General features: G+C 33.4%; 1 protein-coding gene across 6 annotated transcripts in view; it reads right to left on the bottom strand.

The window, feature by feature from the left end:
* Positions 1-4652: 4652 nt before the first annotated feature.
* Positions 4653-18201, bottom strand: part of TBL1XR1 (transducin beta like 1 X-linked receptor 1) — a 146543-nt gene continuing 132994 nt past the window's right edge. For all 6 annotated transcript variants that reach the window (XM_023526397.1, XM_011383211.2, XM_011383207.2 and 3 more), the window contains 6 exons: positions 18065-18186; positions 17838-17912; positions 14383-14510; positions 13651-13816; positions 10481-10582; positions 4653-9608 (listed from right to left, as the gene is read on the bottom strand). In XM_023526397.1, coding sequence (XP_023382165.1) covers positions 9582-9608; positions 10481-10582; positions 13651-13816; positions 14383-14510; positions 17838-17912; positions 18065-18186 — 620 coding nt within the window. In that variant the 3' untranslated portion in view covers positions 4653-9581. The remainder of the gene's footprint in view (positions 9609-10480; positions 10583-13650; positions 13817-14382; positions 14511-17837; positions 17913-18064; positions 18187-18201) is intronic.

Raw genomic sequence — 18201 nt, 5'->3', positions numbered from 1 at the left:
AGACGATGGTGAAGATCGGTGCCATTGGATAGTCACGATTACTAACCTCAGCTGGGCCTACAGCAAGGCTCAACAAAATATCATGAAAAGGAAAGATATACTCAAAGTTTTAATGTGGATTTTAAAAAAGAAATGTAAATGTGTGGCTACTCTACCTACTACAGTAGCTGTGTTCTAGGACAGATTCAGAAATCATTGATACTTAGGCATATCCTGAGAAGTTATTAAATTTCAAGGACAAGAAATACTTGGGAATCCGGGTATTAAAGAATTACCTGTAAGAAGGGAAAAACCACATTGGCGCTGGATTTCAGCATGGCAGCAGTGATTCTCTAGTTTGTGTGCATTAGAAACTTATGGAGAGCTGGTGTAAACACTTTACTACTTTGTGTCTTAATCAGTAAGCTGTCAGAGTCCCTTTTGGGGACGTCTTCCTCCTTTCCTCTACCCCTATCGGGACCAGCAACTGTGTTATGATGTCTAGTCTCAGACCACTCAGGACAGGAGCAGGGAGAGAAGATCCTGTTTTGACTCAGAAACCTTGAGGTAGTTCTCAAACTTTCACGGACATACAATTTACCTGAGGGATCTTGTTAAATTGCAGCTTCTGATTCGTTAGGTCCCGGTGTGGTACTTGAGGTAATTTCTACCAACTTTCCAGGTGAGGTTGACAGGCTGGCTATACTTTCAGTAGCAAAGCCCTAAAACACAAACTGCAAACCAGCCTCTCTAGAGCTGAACTGAATGGCAGAAGCTCATGTAGTTATTAATGAAGAGGTACTTTGATTCACATGGTTTCTTGTAACTGCATTTGGACACCTGGGTGAGGTTTGAGGAGACAGACACACGGATTGGCACAAATTCCTGGTTGTGTTGTATAGCAGTAACAGCAAAAATATGCTTATCATCTTTAATAGTGAAAATTATAACTAACCTCTTGAAGTGAGGATGAAGTAAGTATTTAATCTCTCTGCCTTTCAAGGTAAGAAATCAATGGACCTTGTTTAAGGTAATAAGCGCAAGTGTACATACTATTTAAAATTATAGTGATCGCTGTTAAGACTGACATAAAAGAAGTTATTAGAAGTGCAGTGTAGACCCTAGAGAGAGTCCTACTGGGTATCCTGGGACATATATAGCCAGGCGAGCTCTCCTAGTCTAAGGGGTCAACACCCTTAACTGTTAGGTACCCCTTGGCATTTACACACAGTATTTTGTCAGCTTTTGAAATTGCCAGTGTTTAGCAGTTTTTGACTCAAACAGCAATTTCAGATGCTTCAACCTAATTTCCTGTTGCAGCATTTCATGAACTATCTTCCCTTATAATACAAGAAGCGAGTTATTTTTTTTTTTCTTGTTTACTATAGTATATCTAGTGGTGAACACACTTCAGGGAACATACTAGATATTAAACAATAAAAAAAATTTCCTGAAAAAAGTTAACAAAAAACGATCCAAGACTTGAGAAGGTAAAATGTAAATGGCATTTTTTAAAACGTCCTAGAAAAAAACGAATGTCTGCTGTTCCAGCACATGGACTAGGAATTTAGTTTCCAGCAATATTAGTATATGCCATTAAATATGCTGGTAGTTCTACGAAGTAAATAATTGAATTTAATCTGTATATTTCTGTGGCAGAAATATTTTCTTCCATGTTTATCAAAACTTAGATCTTTAACATTTAATGACTAGTAACATAGGTGTAAAAAATTAGTTTTCTAACTCCCGCCAAACAACTGTCATTTATTGGCCTAAATTATTCTCTTGTTCCCGTATGTACTTTGAGTAAATATAAAAAGCACTTTTTCCAAGAAATCTCCCTTATACAAATTCCTAAATGACTCCTTTTGAAATAACATTTAATGACAGAAAATGGGTGAATGGCAAGTCTTTGAAAGTTCCTATTAACCAGAGGTGTGCATCAGAATCAATTGTTGAATTTCTCCTACAAATACACAAATATCTGTTTATTGCACCAATTTATAATACGAGACAGTGATTAAGTAAATGTACCTTATAGGGGCTAAATTAAGGCATATAATGCAACTATTAAAAATCAAAATAATGGTAGCATATACTGTGCTTTCTACAACCAGACACTATTCTCTAACGGCTTTAAATGTTAACAATATTAATCCTTCTACCTCATACCATTAGCCCCATTTCACAGATGGGAAAACCAGGAAGCTAACAGTGAAGCTGGGTCTCAAAACAGCCAGGCAGAATGCTCTTGACCTCTATGGTATGGGGAAATATTTATACTTATAGGACAAAAGCCCCTGATATCAGTGAAATATGAGTTTCTGAAATCAATATTACAATCCCATTTATGTAATTTTTAAAGTATGTATTAAAAATGTTTGGAAAGATACATGCTAAAGCATTAACAGTGGCTATCATGAGGTGAAACTGGTTGAGAGTTTGGAAATGGGAATTTATGAATTTTCAATTTCTTTACAAGCATGTAAAATATTCAGTATGCCAATTACACAACTGCTTCTTTCCCCATCTGCCATCTATGGCATACAAACAATCATTAAAAAAGCGAACATACCTAGTACTATCACATTAGCCAGTAAGTTAAGGGTAGGGCCAGGCAACTTAGTTTTTAAAAGGGTTGTAATGGACTCTATGTTAATTAAAATTCTTTAAAAAGTAAAACTTACTTACCTCTAATTTAATCTTGATTGGTCACAAGAGTTCATCTACTTCAATACCACATTTATCCAGCTTCAAACTTATTTCCATATGCTAAAATATTTCAACCACTTCACTGGAAATATTTTAAAGTATGTTGCATAGTTAGATTTTTATATCATATTAAACTCGATTTGAATTTGAATGAATTATCTGATGACTCTAGGTCTTCGTTGTGATATTCATGCCAAATGTGCAGTTTTAGCTGCTCCTTTTCCTTTACTAAGGGATATTACTCCTCTGGTCCTCAAGTTGGAAAACTGGATAATTAACCTAATTAGTCAAGCAGTATATAGCAATTAAAGTCGGTAAAAGCCTATGTGGAAAAGGACCTGACAAGGTGTAAAACTTTCAAAACCCCCTAATGTTAATGTGAGATTCTGAAAGCTGATGTTTTCATCAAATGTCTGATGATTTCAGAATAAGTGCACTGCAACTGGATTTTTAATTCGAGTGTTTCACTTACTTGAGGTATCTATTCAGTGCTTGAATTCCTCCACAGCAGTCCTGCCCCGTATTCTTCCAACCTATGCTTTTGGTGTTTCTGGTAGTGCAGCTTCTCTTAAAGCAGCCCATTCTGATACTGGATTAGTATAACATACTAATTTTTTAAAAATATAATTGCAGTATCTTCTGTGTAGATTCCACCCCACTGGTCCTAGTTCTTAAAATGTGAATTGTTTGCACGCTTGATCATACAAACCCAACAACCAAGAAACATTAATAATTGTCTTCTGTACTTTACTAAACACTTTGTGTTTAATATATTTTAAATTAAAAAGAAATTACAAGGAACTCCTAAAAATTTTAATACAAAAATATTACAAGTTAGGACAAATAGCATTGAGATGACATTTGAGAAGAAACATGCAGAAAAAGTAGCATAGGGTTAACATTTCATTGTTGACAGAGCACTTTGGTACAGCAGAGAAAAAGCACCTTAAACTACTGTCCATGGTCTTTTCCTCCACTGCATTTTGCAAATGAATATACTAAGGAAACAGTAAACTTTAATCTGATCTGCTATGTATAATCATAGGTAAGAAATCTGATCTATTGTAAAGTATAAGTATGAAATTAAAAATAACCCCTTCTATGGCTACTCAAATTGATTTCAGCTTGACCTCATAATCCTTAGTAGACCAACATTTTTTGAAAAAGTGTAAAATGCAGATTATTAACAATCTATTCCATGCAATAAAAGTTAACCCTCTGAAAATGAAAGATGGTCAGAAAGTTCTAGCAACTACAGTAGCTTATCATTTAATAAAACATGACAAGGCTATGCCTGTATTAGTTGCTGCTTCAGGAAATGGAAGTAAAAGATAAAAGACCCGGAGAATATAAGTTTTTACAAAACAAAACAAATCTGATCAATGATTCTTTTATTTAAAAGTCTCTAAGTAACTAAAGGAGTTGGGATTAATTAAAACTAGAAAGTGTCTAGTATCTTTCCTAATAGATTATAAGATTCATTTGCAACATAAGCAACTAGCTAAGGAAGAAAATTATTAAACAATAGGTTTATACGCAGAAAAATGTCATTAAGGAAGTTGAGAATCCTGTCCTAAAAATCTTCAGTATATTGTTTAGTGCTCAACTGCATGCTAAGCAAATGAATCTGAGGTCTCTTTTAGTTTGATTTTGTGAAACAATGTCCTTTAAATACAATATTGATTTTTCAAAATAATTCCAAAGTAATTATTCCTTAGCTGATTAAATGCTCTATTATTCTTTAATAAAAATAGTAAATAATCCCTTCATTTAAAAAATCTTATCTCCTGCGAGACATAATAAAATAGTAAAATTTGTAATTTTATCTATGGGCTTACTTTAATGTATATATCTTGGAAAACAATATATGAAAACCGTGGTCTGGGTTCTGATGGCAGTTGTTATAATTGGTAACACCAGTATAGGAGAGAAAAGACATGTTATATGTTATGAAGGCTAACTCAGAGCAAAAAAGTTTATTCTACAAGAGAACACTGGAGGGGTAAATGCAATTAAAATGTAAACAAGAAATTGTAAACAAGAAATAGCATCCCTCTCTCTTTACTACTAAATAGGCTATACAAACTACATAGATATCAAAGGTTTTATATATGTACACAGCCAACATAATATCAAAATATATTTTATTCTGGACCTCTTTCAGATCTGATTCAAATTACAGTTGTCAAAGCAATACAATGCAAAGGGAAACTGCAACAACAACAACAACAACAAAAAATGTGCCTAGAAAGGATAAAAGGGTCATTGGGGACAAATCATTGTGATGTGGAACCAAAAGACATCGTAAGTGTAATTAACATGGTCCAGGACAGCATAGAACATCTATAATCAGTCTTCCTTACACAATAACCATGAAAACTGAACAATAAAGTTCTTTAACATGTACAAAAAACTGTCATGGGCTGGTTTACACTTTTACAACAGTTTTAAAGTTAACTGGATAACTAAAGAAATGATACAGACATTTTAATCCAGTGCTATAGGTAGGCTCACAGAATTAGACCCAAAGGATTTGTAAAAATCAAAATTAGAACAGTATAGCTACAATGTCAAAGTCAGGAAAGAAGAAAATTACTTCTGTATTTAGGGATTACAGAGCTACAAAATGCAGTCTGTTTGTTTTTAATGAGATGGATAAGTACATCAGACTAGATACAACATGCAGAATGTTTTCTTGAACTTATTCAGAAACTCCAAAGAAAACATCATGAAACAGCTTACTGGGGGGTGGGGTTTGGGGTGGGGGTGGGAAGCCTTAGTTATTCACCCTGCTTCAACACTGTCAAAGTAAAGGCAGAAATAAAGAATGCTATTAATACTTCGGAACTACTGATATAAGACATCAAATTTCTAAATCAGTGTATTAAAAAAGCGAACACTTCCTCTTTTCTCTCTCTCATCTACAATAACTAGAATCACGTTAAAAAACAAACAACTGATATTGAATGTGACACTTCAGAGCTACTACTGGAAGGAGTAATTCATAACTTCCCTACCCTCCTTCCATCCCTGCTGATTCAAAAGGGAAACAAACAAACAAACAAACAAACAAAAAAACCCACAAACCAACCAGGGTCTCTTGTAGATTTGCTGCTATTCCCCAAAATGTTGGCATTTGCTGCCATGCCACAATGTTGGTCCACTGAAATAGGATTTCTGTGGAAACTGTCAACAGTAATTCACCAAATACAAGTACCATCCTTAGCATGTGAGGATAAACACAGGTTCTATAGAAATGTGCAATGTGCTTAAGAAAATGAAAACTGCTTTGGGAAGAGTAAATAGCACTGTATTTGAAATTTATTTTTCTGCTTCTCTAGTAAAACAACATTTTTAAACACATAAGGATGATCCTTTGTGATTCCTTTAAATAGCAAAAATGCATACTCCTCTTCAGGCCTCTACTCAATAATAATTTACATTACTCTTAACAAAATCATTCTACATAAACAGCTCCTTAAAAATAGTACTCTATCATTAAATCTAATTTGACAGAAATAAGTTTAAGGAAAAAAGGAGTGCTTTATAAGTGAAAATGTACAAATCTTTGGCCTTTCTCTTGACATTTTTATATGTCAAAAAGCAAAAAAACCCCTTCATGTAATTCAATCTAATGATTACTTTTTGCACCATAATTTGTTTTTTACACCACAAAAGGAGGCACTTTCAGTATCTGTTAAGGTGTTTAATTCTAAAACATACTTGCCTAGAGAATAATTAAAACAGAATTCAATGCACTCTAAAACCTATTAGGAAATTAAAAGTTACCACCTCTAAAAGTCACTTGAAAGTCAATGATGGTACCTGATCAATGACAGAAAATGGGGCTTGGAACAAATGTTAAGAACTTATAGGATTTCCTACATGAAGAAGAAAGATTTCTTTATGATGTTTAAGAGTGACAGCTGCTCTTTATTCTTTTTTAATCAATGAGTATTCTACTCATTCAAGTTTTCCTTTCTATTTTTCCTTGTAAGTTTCTTACAGTAGCCTATACAACGATGATATATAATGAATATCACAGAAAATCTACTGGAATCAGTTGAGCTTCAGGAATAAGTTCTCAGAAAAAAAACAGAAGGGAAAATGAGCAAGAACCTCAAATATAGAACTTTACAGGCTGTGAAACTTGGTCTCTTACAATCATGTTACTGCTCAAATTAAGAGGCAATCTGATTTTTGTCTATTGGAGCAGCATCGTGGCACATCAGCAGGCAATGATGATGTTGAGAACAGCAGCAAAAATAAACTGTATGTTCACAAAGAACCCAAGCCTACAAAATGGATACCTTCCAGATAAAAGTTTATACTTAAAAGACCCAAGACATAGGGATAATAAAGCTCTGTATTTATAATCTTTTATATGTCCTATTGTGGCTATTATGCTTAAGTAAAATAGCTACTTAAAAGATTAAAAAAAAAAAAGGTGATAATAACAAAAATGTTAGCTGTCTATTTTGGCAGCTATATTGCAGAACTTCTTGACTATCTTTTAATCAGCTGGGAAAAAGTCAATAACTGTATGCAAATGAATAAATTGTCCATATCAAAATACAAAAGTACTATCAATAATCACCTCTGACTTTCAGATTTAAATTCAGTGCAATTGACAAATGCATCGCTAAAGGAAAATGCAGCTTAACATACTCAAAACATTTGTGTCTATTCCTGGGAGCACATTTAAAAATTATTGCACAGATTTTTTTATTTTTATTTATTTTTTTAAAACAACAACAGAGGTCAACCACGGATGTGGACCTCCAGCAATAAAAGCAGGATTTCAAGTGCCAGATACTCAGCATATTAGGTTTCCTACATAAGTCACAGGATAATAGTTCTAAATATCTATAATGTGATCCAAAACCCTAAAAACTGCTGGCACAAAACCATCATGAATGACTGCCTTTCTGGATGTAAATTTTTAAAAATATTATTACAGTATCATAGTCCCCACTAACAACAACTGGGGTACATATAACAATGTATTATGGAATTAAGTGTATTTATTTTCTTTACCAATAGCAAATGCTATCCTACCTTAGTAAAACCAAGACTTGCTTCAATCAATGCTGTTCCATAAAAATAGCAAAACAACAAATGCCGAAAATCAAAGCTGCATTACTTGGGTTAAATCAGTTTGTTTAAAACACAGGTTAAAATTTTAGTAGTAAAGGCCTCAAAATAATTAGTGACGAAAATAGTGTTATAAATTTGCTAAGTTTGATAATAAGTGATCTCTTAATTAAAATCTTTGAGATATAAATTGGACAACTATTCTCTTCAAAATTGACACTGGTTCTTAATCACGACAAACCCTGTTAATCACACATACAGCCCCATGCTATCATTGTAAATTCTGTAAATTTTAGCTTTTAGTTGCATGAGCACAAGAAGAGGTTTGATTGGATATCTATATCCTTAAGAAGATACTTGATATTATAAACAGAGTAAAAGACATGATATAGTAGTGATTACTGGGAAAAAAAAATAGCAGCTTAAATCTATCTATATTTGAAAAAAATGTAGTCACTAGTACCACAAATGCAGAATCAGAGCAGCAGGGAGGTTAGTGCAATTATACTTTAAAAAAATAAAAATAAAAAACGGGAACCACTGCTATTTAAAAACACCTTGAAGCAAGTCTTTTGTTTTAAAGATTGTTTTTAAACTAAGGTAGCTAACATTTTGCCATGTAATGGCAGTGTTATATGCCGTTATCTTGCTTTGTATAAAGGAAAATAACATGAGATTTTTAATACTGGAGTTTGGTTACATTACATATTTAAGCTTCTATACAGAATGATGGACACTTGGAGAAGCTAATCCTTATCCAGAAACAGTTTAATCTCTTTAAAAAAAAAACAAAGCAAAACAAATTAACAACAACAACAACAAAAAACCCAAACCTACTTTGCTCCTTTTCACAATAGTGCACATTTTAACCATAATTTAGTTATGGCTACAAAACATCAGAAGATTTTTTTTAATGTATCTTCTCTATGGTATTAAAAAAGTTTTTTTGTGCCCTTCTAGTCTTTAATTGGCAGAAATGTCCCCCCCAAAAAACTACTGCATTTAAGCCACATCACCAAAAAAACAAAAACAAAACAAACAAACAAAAAAACAGAGCATAATACCCTTTTACTGATGTGTCTTACAGATTGACGTGACCAAAGTCATATATTTTCATTTAATTTCCAATTTCCCCTTCCACAACATGCACCAATTGAATATATGCTCTGGGAGCCATAAAATGTACCAAACATTTATGTTTTCAAAAGAATGAATTAAAATATTTTTAAGAATTTTTTGTTTAAAAGATGAAAAAATATAAACAAGAAACTGATTCACTCCCTTACTTCATGCATCCATAAACTAAACCAAAAACAAAGTTTAAAAGCAAGAACAAACTACTGCTGCAGGTTTTTGTAAGTCCATTTCTCTGTACATACAAATTGCTCAACTACTGAAGGGAAAAAAAGAATATAATCCATGGTGTCTGCTGATTCAAAGGGGGAGAAACAAGGCTGTCATTAGTATCCAAAAACTGGTAAATGTATGGGCTGCTTTTATAACGCATATTTCTTTCTCTCTTCTGTTTTTCATATCCAAAACTTCTAAATGCTATTTTAGGGGCACAGCAGATTAGATTCCAGCACTTGGTGAACAGAATTCACAAGCTGTGACAAAATTCTGTCATCTTCAGGGTGCAATTTTGTTTATATACACTGTATGTATATATTTCTTTTAGATTTGGCTGTAGTGGACTGGCCATGGTTCACGTGGGACTATAGCAGTACATGGGTCAGGGACAGTCATTTTGGCTATGTACACATTCATAGTCGGTCCATGGCTTCCAACTAGTAGCGCTATTTCCGAAGGTCTAATACACAAACCTGTAAGAAATTAAAATAATCAACCGGTGTGTTAAGAATTTCATCGTACATTTTTAGCTTAACCTTTCTATACTACGGTTTGGAATCTATTTCTTAGTTCTAAGTTCACAAAACTGGTAAAGCAACAGTAATCATGGCAATGGGCACTTAACCAAAATAAACCAGATAAATAGTCTATGTAGCAGGAGGAAACAGCCATGGGCTAACACTACAAAGGAAGAACTGGGACTAAAATTTTGAAAATTTACTGTCTGTTAATTAAAAACTAGAAAACATATGCTCAAAACAGACCATTTCCTATCTCTTGGGTCTTAACAAAAGATACTGCAGATTATATTGAGCTATACCTTCAGTAAACAGCTAATGGCTGTACCCTTTCCATCTTCCCTTTGCTTTCAGAGCTTTGGAAGCCACAACTAGTATTTCTGTAAAGAGCTGGCCAGCCTCATCCTGAAAGTCTCTCTATCACACATTCCTCAATGCAGGACTCAACTGCCTCTATCCCCCTTTCTCCAGGCCACCAGCACTCTTCTGCAGGAAAGAGAAGGTAGAAATAGGCATCGAAAATTCCAATCTCTCTCAGAATGGAATTCTGCTACACTTAATTTCACTAGTAAAGGTTTGTTTTAGAAGTAACTGTCCATTTCTTGGTTATGAAAATACTCTCTTGGCAAAGATAGCCTGAATTTTGTTTATATTATTTGAATAAAATAAATATGAAAAGTATACAGCTTTCTGTAAAAAAGATCAATACCATATCATAAAATTTATTTTGAAAAGAACATTAAGTCATATGTATTCACTGTGCGCACACGCGCACACCCACACACACACACAGAGACATCCCTTTGGAAACATTGTATTTTACTTACTGAACCATCTGATGCACTGGCTCCAACCTTGTCTCCTGCTGCATTCCAGCAAACTTCAAAAATTCCACCTGTTCCCCTATAGCTGTGAACTAGAGCACCTGTCTAAAAAAAAAAAAACAAAAAAACATAATCTTAAAAATATAACATATACTCTTATAAATCCAAATATTGAGATAAAAATATCATATGGCTTTATTTTTAGCAATAAGAGATACAATTTAGCTTCAACTCCAAAATAAATATAAGCTCTAAAGTACTAGGAATGTGACATGATTACCTTCTTATAAAAAGATAACACTAGTCTGCTCTCAAAAAACCATTTACACACACACTGAGTTTCTCCAATATTGATAACCATTCTCAGCTAAGGTACCCTTGGCCTCTCTGACAGAGTTAACATTCTAAAAGTAAACATTCGATGCATGATCTAAAATAAATTGTTGCCATTGTTATTGAAGGATCATGAGTTTGGCCAACACATAAAGAAACAAAATTAAAACGGAATTTCTTTGACAAACATCCTAAGAGGAAGCTTTACAACAAACTAGTAAAGCCAATTCTAGTTTAAGTCTGTTAGTTACTCCATACTTACTGAGTAGCAGCCTAAGCTATAGGAGTTATAAAAAAAGCTAAAAGAATAAATATATGTACATTATTCTTGAAAGATATAAAATTTTTAAAATGTATGATGAGAAACACAATTTCATCATCAATTTAGCTGAATTATAACTAAATTATTTTATTCCTTCAGCAATGGAAATGAAAATCATTCAGCTGCCACTGAATAATTAAAGCTCAATACAAAAACGGATTCTCCTAAGAAACCAGTCATTAAACAAGGTAAAGGTCAGAGGTTCTGCTGTGAGAAACTGGAAAACAATGAAAAATGTTTCCGGTGTTCTGCCGTGAAAACCCAGGAAAGTGTCTCTTACTTTGAAAGCTATCTAACAGGCAATCTAGAGGAAGCAGATCCACCTAAAAACAACATAGCAGCAAGACATGCACCTTGTAAATACCTACACAGACAACCAACCCTAAGTTAGTCACTAAGGTGGAAGACTGTCTTCCCTTGCTTTCCTCTTCAAAGTCAGTCTGGTAACACTGTAGATGCACTGTTATAGCTTATCACACTGAGAAGGCTCTACTGGTTTTTGAATTTTTTAATTTTTCTAAATTTTTTAAAATTAAAAATTTTTTTCCTACCTAAAATTTCTAACGATTTAAGAGATCAATGAAAAAGTGTGAGCATGGTAGGTCTTGAGTATCTGTGATCAATTAGGAGAGAAAGGAATGGCACCAACAAAATCCAAAATCTGCTAATAAATAGAAAGTAAAATCTATACAACGGTCAACTTTGGGGTTTAAGAAAACAAAAACTGTCTTTCAAATGTACTTACCAATTTCTAAGCTTGAATTAATCTATAATTGATTGGTCAACAAGCCAGAGCTATGACATTAACAAAGGCCAAGTGGTCATCAGCACTGACTCAAATCTGCACATATGTTCGGAATAGACTTCAACAATTGACCTGGCAAATGCTTAAGTAACATATCATCCAAGTAATTAAAGAAAAAAACTAAATGTATATATGACAAAAGGAAGATAACTTTTTTCTGCACCAAAAACTCACTAGATGCATTTTACTATTTTCGAACTTAAAAGAAAAAAGGTAAAATATTTTTGATAGACAATAGCGATACAATAATATGGTATGGATAGTTGCTCAAATGCCCTTAAATACCTAACGGTTAGAATTCTACAGTTCTATACCCAAATTTCATTTAAATTTATTTTCTCACAATGGAGTATATGAGTGACTGAAAATGTATTCAACAGATGGATTACCTAGAGATTACATCTAAAAGGTCTCTGCTAAGTCAATCACAACAGAAAGATTAAAGTGAAAGGAAAGCCAAAGGGAAATCTAAACTATTAGAACTAATAAGAGAGCACAGAAAGATCGATGGATTCACTACCGATACGCCAAATTCATAATGTTCCAAACACAAGCAACAAGTAAATAAAAAGAATATATTTTTTTAAAAATGCTATTCATGATAACAATAAAATCCATAAAACAGAATAAATTAGGAAAACGGAAGATCTTTATAAAGAAATTATAAAATTTTAATGAAGGGAAAAAAAGACTTAATTAGGGTTGACTTACAAAGTTACAGTTATTAAAACTATGCTAATGATACAGGTATATACAAGTTTATCAATGGGATACAAGAGAATCCATGAATAACTCACATAAGAACTTGGTATACAAAGGAAGTGGTATTATAAAACAGAAGAGGGACAACAAAGAGTCCTGACACAACTGGTTAGCCTCACAAAAAGATAAAAATTAGACCTCTACCTCACACCATTAAAAAGAAATTCCAAGGGAGTTAAAAGTATAAATGAAAAAATAAAATAACCTTTTATATTTTTTTGGGGGGGGGGACCATTTGAATATATAACTTAATGAAAAATAATATTTGAAAATGATGATTTATGCAAAATAGTCTGACCTACTGTGATGGTCAGCTGCACAGAGAAACAGCCCAAATAACTTACTATGTCTGTACTAGAACCAGCAAAGAGCTTGATCACTGAAGGAGAGAAGTGGGGCGAGTCAAGTGACTGCTATTAATGAAACAATATATGGAGCACAAAAACTAAAACACTGAGAAGGGAAAAAATAAAGCAACAAGCAATTTTCTCCACTTTTAGGAAAGGATCTCTCTATAGCACTGTCCCTAAAAAACTAGTATAATTTTAAGTTTGTTTCTGATAAATCACTGTGTTCAGCCATAAAATCTTATCCTTTAGTGCATATTTTTACTGCTCATATATAGCTCTTCCAAAGACAATTCTTTTAGAAAATTATGAAATTATATATCAATAAATGCCTCATATTTTAAACTCATATTTTGTGTGCAAAACTGTTAGAAAAAATAAAACAAAGAACTTAAAGTTATTTCTAAATTCTGAAAATATAACCTCAGTTGGTTTTAATCTCTACTTAGCTGTAAATTAAAAAATACAGTACTCATTTAAAAACTAAGAACTGAATTAATGCCACAAAAGGAATGACAACCAAAAAGGAAAAGAAATATTCGTATGGGCTAATGCTGCTTACTAAATATAAGACTACTGGACTATTTAAAAAACTCAGACATACCTGTGTGTTCCAGATGTGCACACATTTGTCAAAAGAACCACTTGCCAGATACCTGCCATCAGGACTGAAAGCTACACTGTACACAGGCTCTTGGTGTTTTGTCAAAGTATGGATGCAAATTCCTCGGTCTACATCCCATAATCTAACAGTAGAATCAAAGGATGCACTGACAAGGGAGAAAAAAAATATGATTTTATAAGTAATAAAATACTTTTAGCCTCACCCACAATCTACAATATTCAGCCATTCCTAATAGCTGCTAGCCATGCATTCCTCATGAAAAGCATATCGATATTTGAGAAAAGGGAGCTTAAGGGTATCTCCAAGTCCCTGAATTGGAAAATATAAATAAGCTAACTCATTGTATTCTCTGCTCTTTAAATAATTCCTCTATATTGATCCATACTTTTGAACACTGTATTGACTATAAACTATCTTTTTTTAAACATCGAATACACATTTTTGCACTGTGCCTCAATTACTTGGGTTTTAATCTATATTTGATATCACCGGCTAATATTTGATACCTCGACCCCTTCATCCTGCTGCCCTCCAAATCCATTTTGACCTGAAATTATAACACAACTCTGTTTAAAAATTCCCATTAAAAAAAACATATTCCTTGCGGGATACGTTCTCATTTCATGAAATCTTCTCTAATTTCCTGTCACATTTATTAGAAGTTTTATTTGGAGAAGACTTATAAAAGGAGCAGTAAAACAGAAATATTACCTTGCTAACATAAGGTTGGCATTTGGATTATTTGTCCCTGGCCCTGTTGGACTCCACTTGATAGTATAAATTTCTTTATTATGTGCTTGCAAATCATGGACACAATTGTCCTGTTTCATACTCCATATCTAATCAAAAGAGAAAAAAACATTATATAATTATTTTTCCATACAAAAGGTATATTTAAAATACTATCTTGCCAATTGAAACCATAAGTGGTATAACTATAAACAATGATTATAGAGATCAAGAGGATATTTGGAAAGAAGTTAAGATGTAGTAGAATATATTTATCTCTCTCTTTAAAATGGCAAATTAGCCGTAAGTCCTTTCCAAATATTCACTGTTGTGAAGCTTCAGGTTTGATTTAACTGCAGTTGTAAGATAACTTCTGATAGCCTCATATGGTATAAACTTTAACATTCAATAAGCTCCTGGGTAATGTTTCTAAAATGTTTAAGGCATTAATTTTTATGCTGTCCCTTAAATAAATAAAATATCTACATTATAAATTACTTTTAAAATTTAAAAATCGGAAAATATTTTGCAATGAAGTAAACGGATAAGCAAGTTAACATAATATGATTCATGTTATGACACCAAAACATGAGCAATAAAAGCAAAAAAAAAAAAAAAAGCCAAGGGTAATTATATAGTATTAAAAAGCTTCTGCACAGCAAAGGGAACAATAAATTTTAAAAAAGCAACCTATAGAATGGGAGAAAATATCCACAAATGATAAATTCAATTCAATACAGGGTTAATTCCTTTAAAAATATAAGAAACTCCTACAACTCAGCAGCAAAAAAACTAATGACCCAATTTAAAAATGGGCAAAGGACTTGAATAGACATTTCTACAAAGATGACATACAAATGACCAACAGGTATATGAAAAGGTGTTCGATGTCACTAATAATCATCAGAGAAAGGCAAATCAAACTACCATGATGTATCACTTCACACCTGTTGGGATGGCTATTATTAAAAAGAAAACAAAAAATGTTGGTGAGAAGGTGGAGAAATGAGAGCCCTTGCACAGTGTCGGTGGGAATGCAGAATGGTGTAGTTGCTGTGAAAAATAGTATGGAGGTTCCTCAAAAAATTAAAAATACAACTATCATATGATCTAGCAACAGCACTTCTGAATATTTATTCAAAAGAACTGACATCAGGATCTCAAGGAGATATCTGTACTCCCCTGTTCACTGCAGCATTATTCATAAAACCCAAGATGTGGAAAACAACCTAAGTGTCCACCAACTGATGAACAGGTAAAGAAAATGTGGTATATACATATAAGGAAATATTATTCAGCCTTTAAAAAGAAGGAAATCCTGTAATATGTGACAACTGATAAATCTTAAGGACAAATACTCCATGGTTCGATTCATATGAGGTAACTAAAAAGAATCAAACTCACAGAAACAAAGAAAAGACACCGAGGAAAGGGGGAAAGGGGAGTTGCTACTCAAGGAACACAGAATTTCAGTTCGAGAGATCTGCTGTACAACATCGTGCCTACAGGTAACAACACTGAACTGTACACTTAAAAATCTGTTAAAAGTAGGCTTCATGTTAAGTGTTCTTTACTATAATAAAAAAAAAATTTAAATCATTTATAGAAACCATGAAAAGTAACAAAGCAATAAAGTTAAAATGGCAAGTAGCAAATAAGCCTCTGAGTTGAAAATATGCCTATCTATATAGATTAAAAATTCATTAGTATTTTTGAGCAAAAATCAAGACAAACCTACACTGAGAGTAATTCTGACAAAATCATTCAATAAAGACATGGGGAGAAATCTTGCCAAAAATAAACACCAACCCCAACTGCTGACAAACAAAAATTAGCTGAGCTTCACACTTCTGCAATGTAACTAATTAGAGATAATGAAGCAGTATCATAGGGTTTTTGTATCCTTGGTATTTAAAACTTCATGTAAATAAACTCAAAGGATATGTTTCCAAAACTTATTTCATTTGACCTTTCCACAGCACTGATACTGCTGACCACTCCCATCCACAACCCTCTTGAAATATTCCTCTCTACACACTCTTTCCACTTGCACCATTCTTTCTCATTTTTAAAAAAAGTTTATTCTTCTCGAGCTAGTAATAACTGGAGTTTCTCAAGACTTTTTTTTTTAAAGTTTCCTTCTTTTCTTACTCTATACCTACAGTTGTCTATGCCCATGGCTCTGAATGACCACACAACTGCTGAGAAACTCTATATTTTTATGTCAAGCTGAGAGTTCTCTGAGCATTAGAGAACTAGCACCTCTACTTGCATGACTGACTCAAAGGCAACGTTCAAGCCTGACATGATCTTCTTACCTGTCTGATGTTCTTTGTTCCCAGAATACGGCTCTACTACACATTATCTCCTAGTTTCTGCTTTAAAATTTTATGACCTTTTATTATTCTTAGGACAAAGAAAAGCTAACACTTCCTAGTCAAACTCTCTCTAGCTGCAACTCAATCTATGACACTAGGCTCTCTAACCATAGGCCTTCCTTCATATTCTCATATTAGCTACATTCTGTTCCAGAAGGTTTTTTTTTTTTTCATTTTATTAGCATAATGCACATGCATAAAAAGTAAACTCGGAGAGAAAAGCATTAAGAAATGCATTTTTACTAGCTATGTTTGTAAGGGAGCCTAGGCTTGAGAAAAAACTAATAACTAAAAATGCAGCAGGTATTTAAGGAAGAAAATCACCAGGTTACCAAGATTACATTTAGTCTGCTCATGGAGAAGGAAAAGCAGTTTTCCCTAATGATTATGCTAACTGAAAAGGTCATCATGTCTTTAGTCACTGGCACTGCAAAGTCAAGGATACAATTATTTTCAGTAGTTAGCATGTTATAGGAAAAGGCTTCATTAATTTTGGAGATTAGTATTAGGTTGTTCTTTATCTAGAAATGCCTATTTTCGCTAACTGTTGGTATGTGATGTGCATAGGTGTTAGTTTTGCTTTTAGCCAGACAATAATGAAAAACATAAATGTTGAGCTGTGGATGCTGGCATGTCAACTAGGTTCACTCACCAATTAAAGGATTCTCTCCGCTATCTATCAGTTTCCCGGCAAGGATGATATACATTAACTCCACAGGCAAAATCAAATTAATACAGTCAAATCTATGAACGCTACAAAGATCTTCATCGCATATTAGTCAAATCTTTACATGTTTAAATACACTTATCGTAACAATATATGACTTCCTAACAGTGAACACAATTTATAACAGCACATTTCTTAGTATCATAATTATTATGCAGCCATCCTTTTTAATGGGAAATGTTATTTTCAAACATTTGAAATCCTTCATAAAAGAAAAAAAAAAAGATTTAAGCACTCAGTGAACCATAAGACATTCTCAACAATGCTCAAATTGCCAGAGCAGCCACAATGTATGACATCTCCATCCCACTTCTCTCCACCATCCAAATTACCTTCAAAGTCATGTCATCAGAACAGGAGGCCAGGAGATTGCCAGTTGGGTCCCATTTGATAGCATTTACTTCATTCTAAAAGTAACAGTAAATACCACATTTTCATTTTACAGACTGGGTTGCTCTTTGGACGTTAAACACACATACTTCAAAACCTCTCTGAAATATTACTTATTCATCATAATCACTTCAAAGGGGGCAAGGGGGGGAAAAGGGAGGGTTCTCACCGTGTGTCCCTGGAATGTTTTAATAGGTCTGTCTTGTCCTAATTTACAGACATGAATGCACATATCTGTACTACAGGAAGCAAAGGTGTTGTTGCTCTGCCAATCAACATCCAATGCTGGTGCTGAAAAGGAAAAAA

Source organism: Pteropus vampyrus, unplaced genomic scaffold (assembly GCF_000151845.1).
Source record: "Pteropus vampyrus isolate Shadow unplaced genomic scaffold, Pvam_2.0 Scaffold14, whole genome shotgun sequence".
In the NCBI taxonomy this organism is placed as follows: domain Eukaryota; kingdom Metazoa; phylum Chordata; class Mammalia; order Chiroptera; family Pteropodidae; genus Pteropus; species Pteropus vampyrus.
The sequence above is the reverse complement of the archived record's forward strand: the minus strand, read 5'-3'. Positions and strand labels throughout refer to the sequence as shown.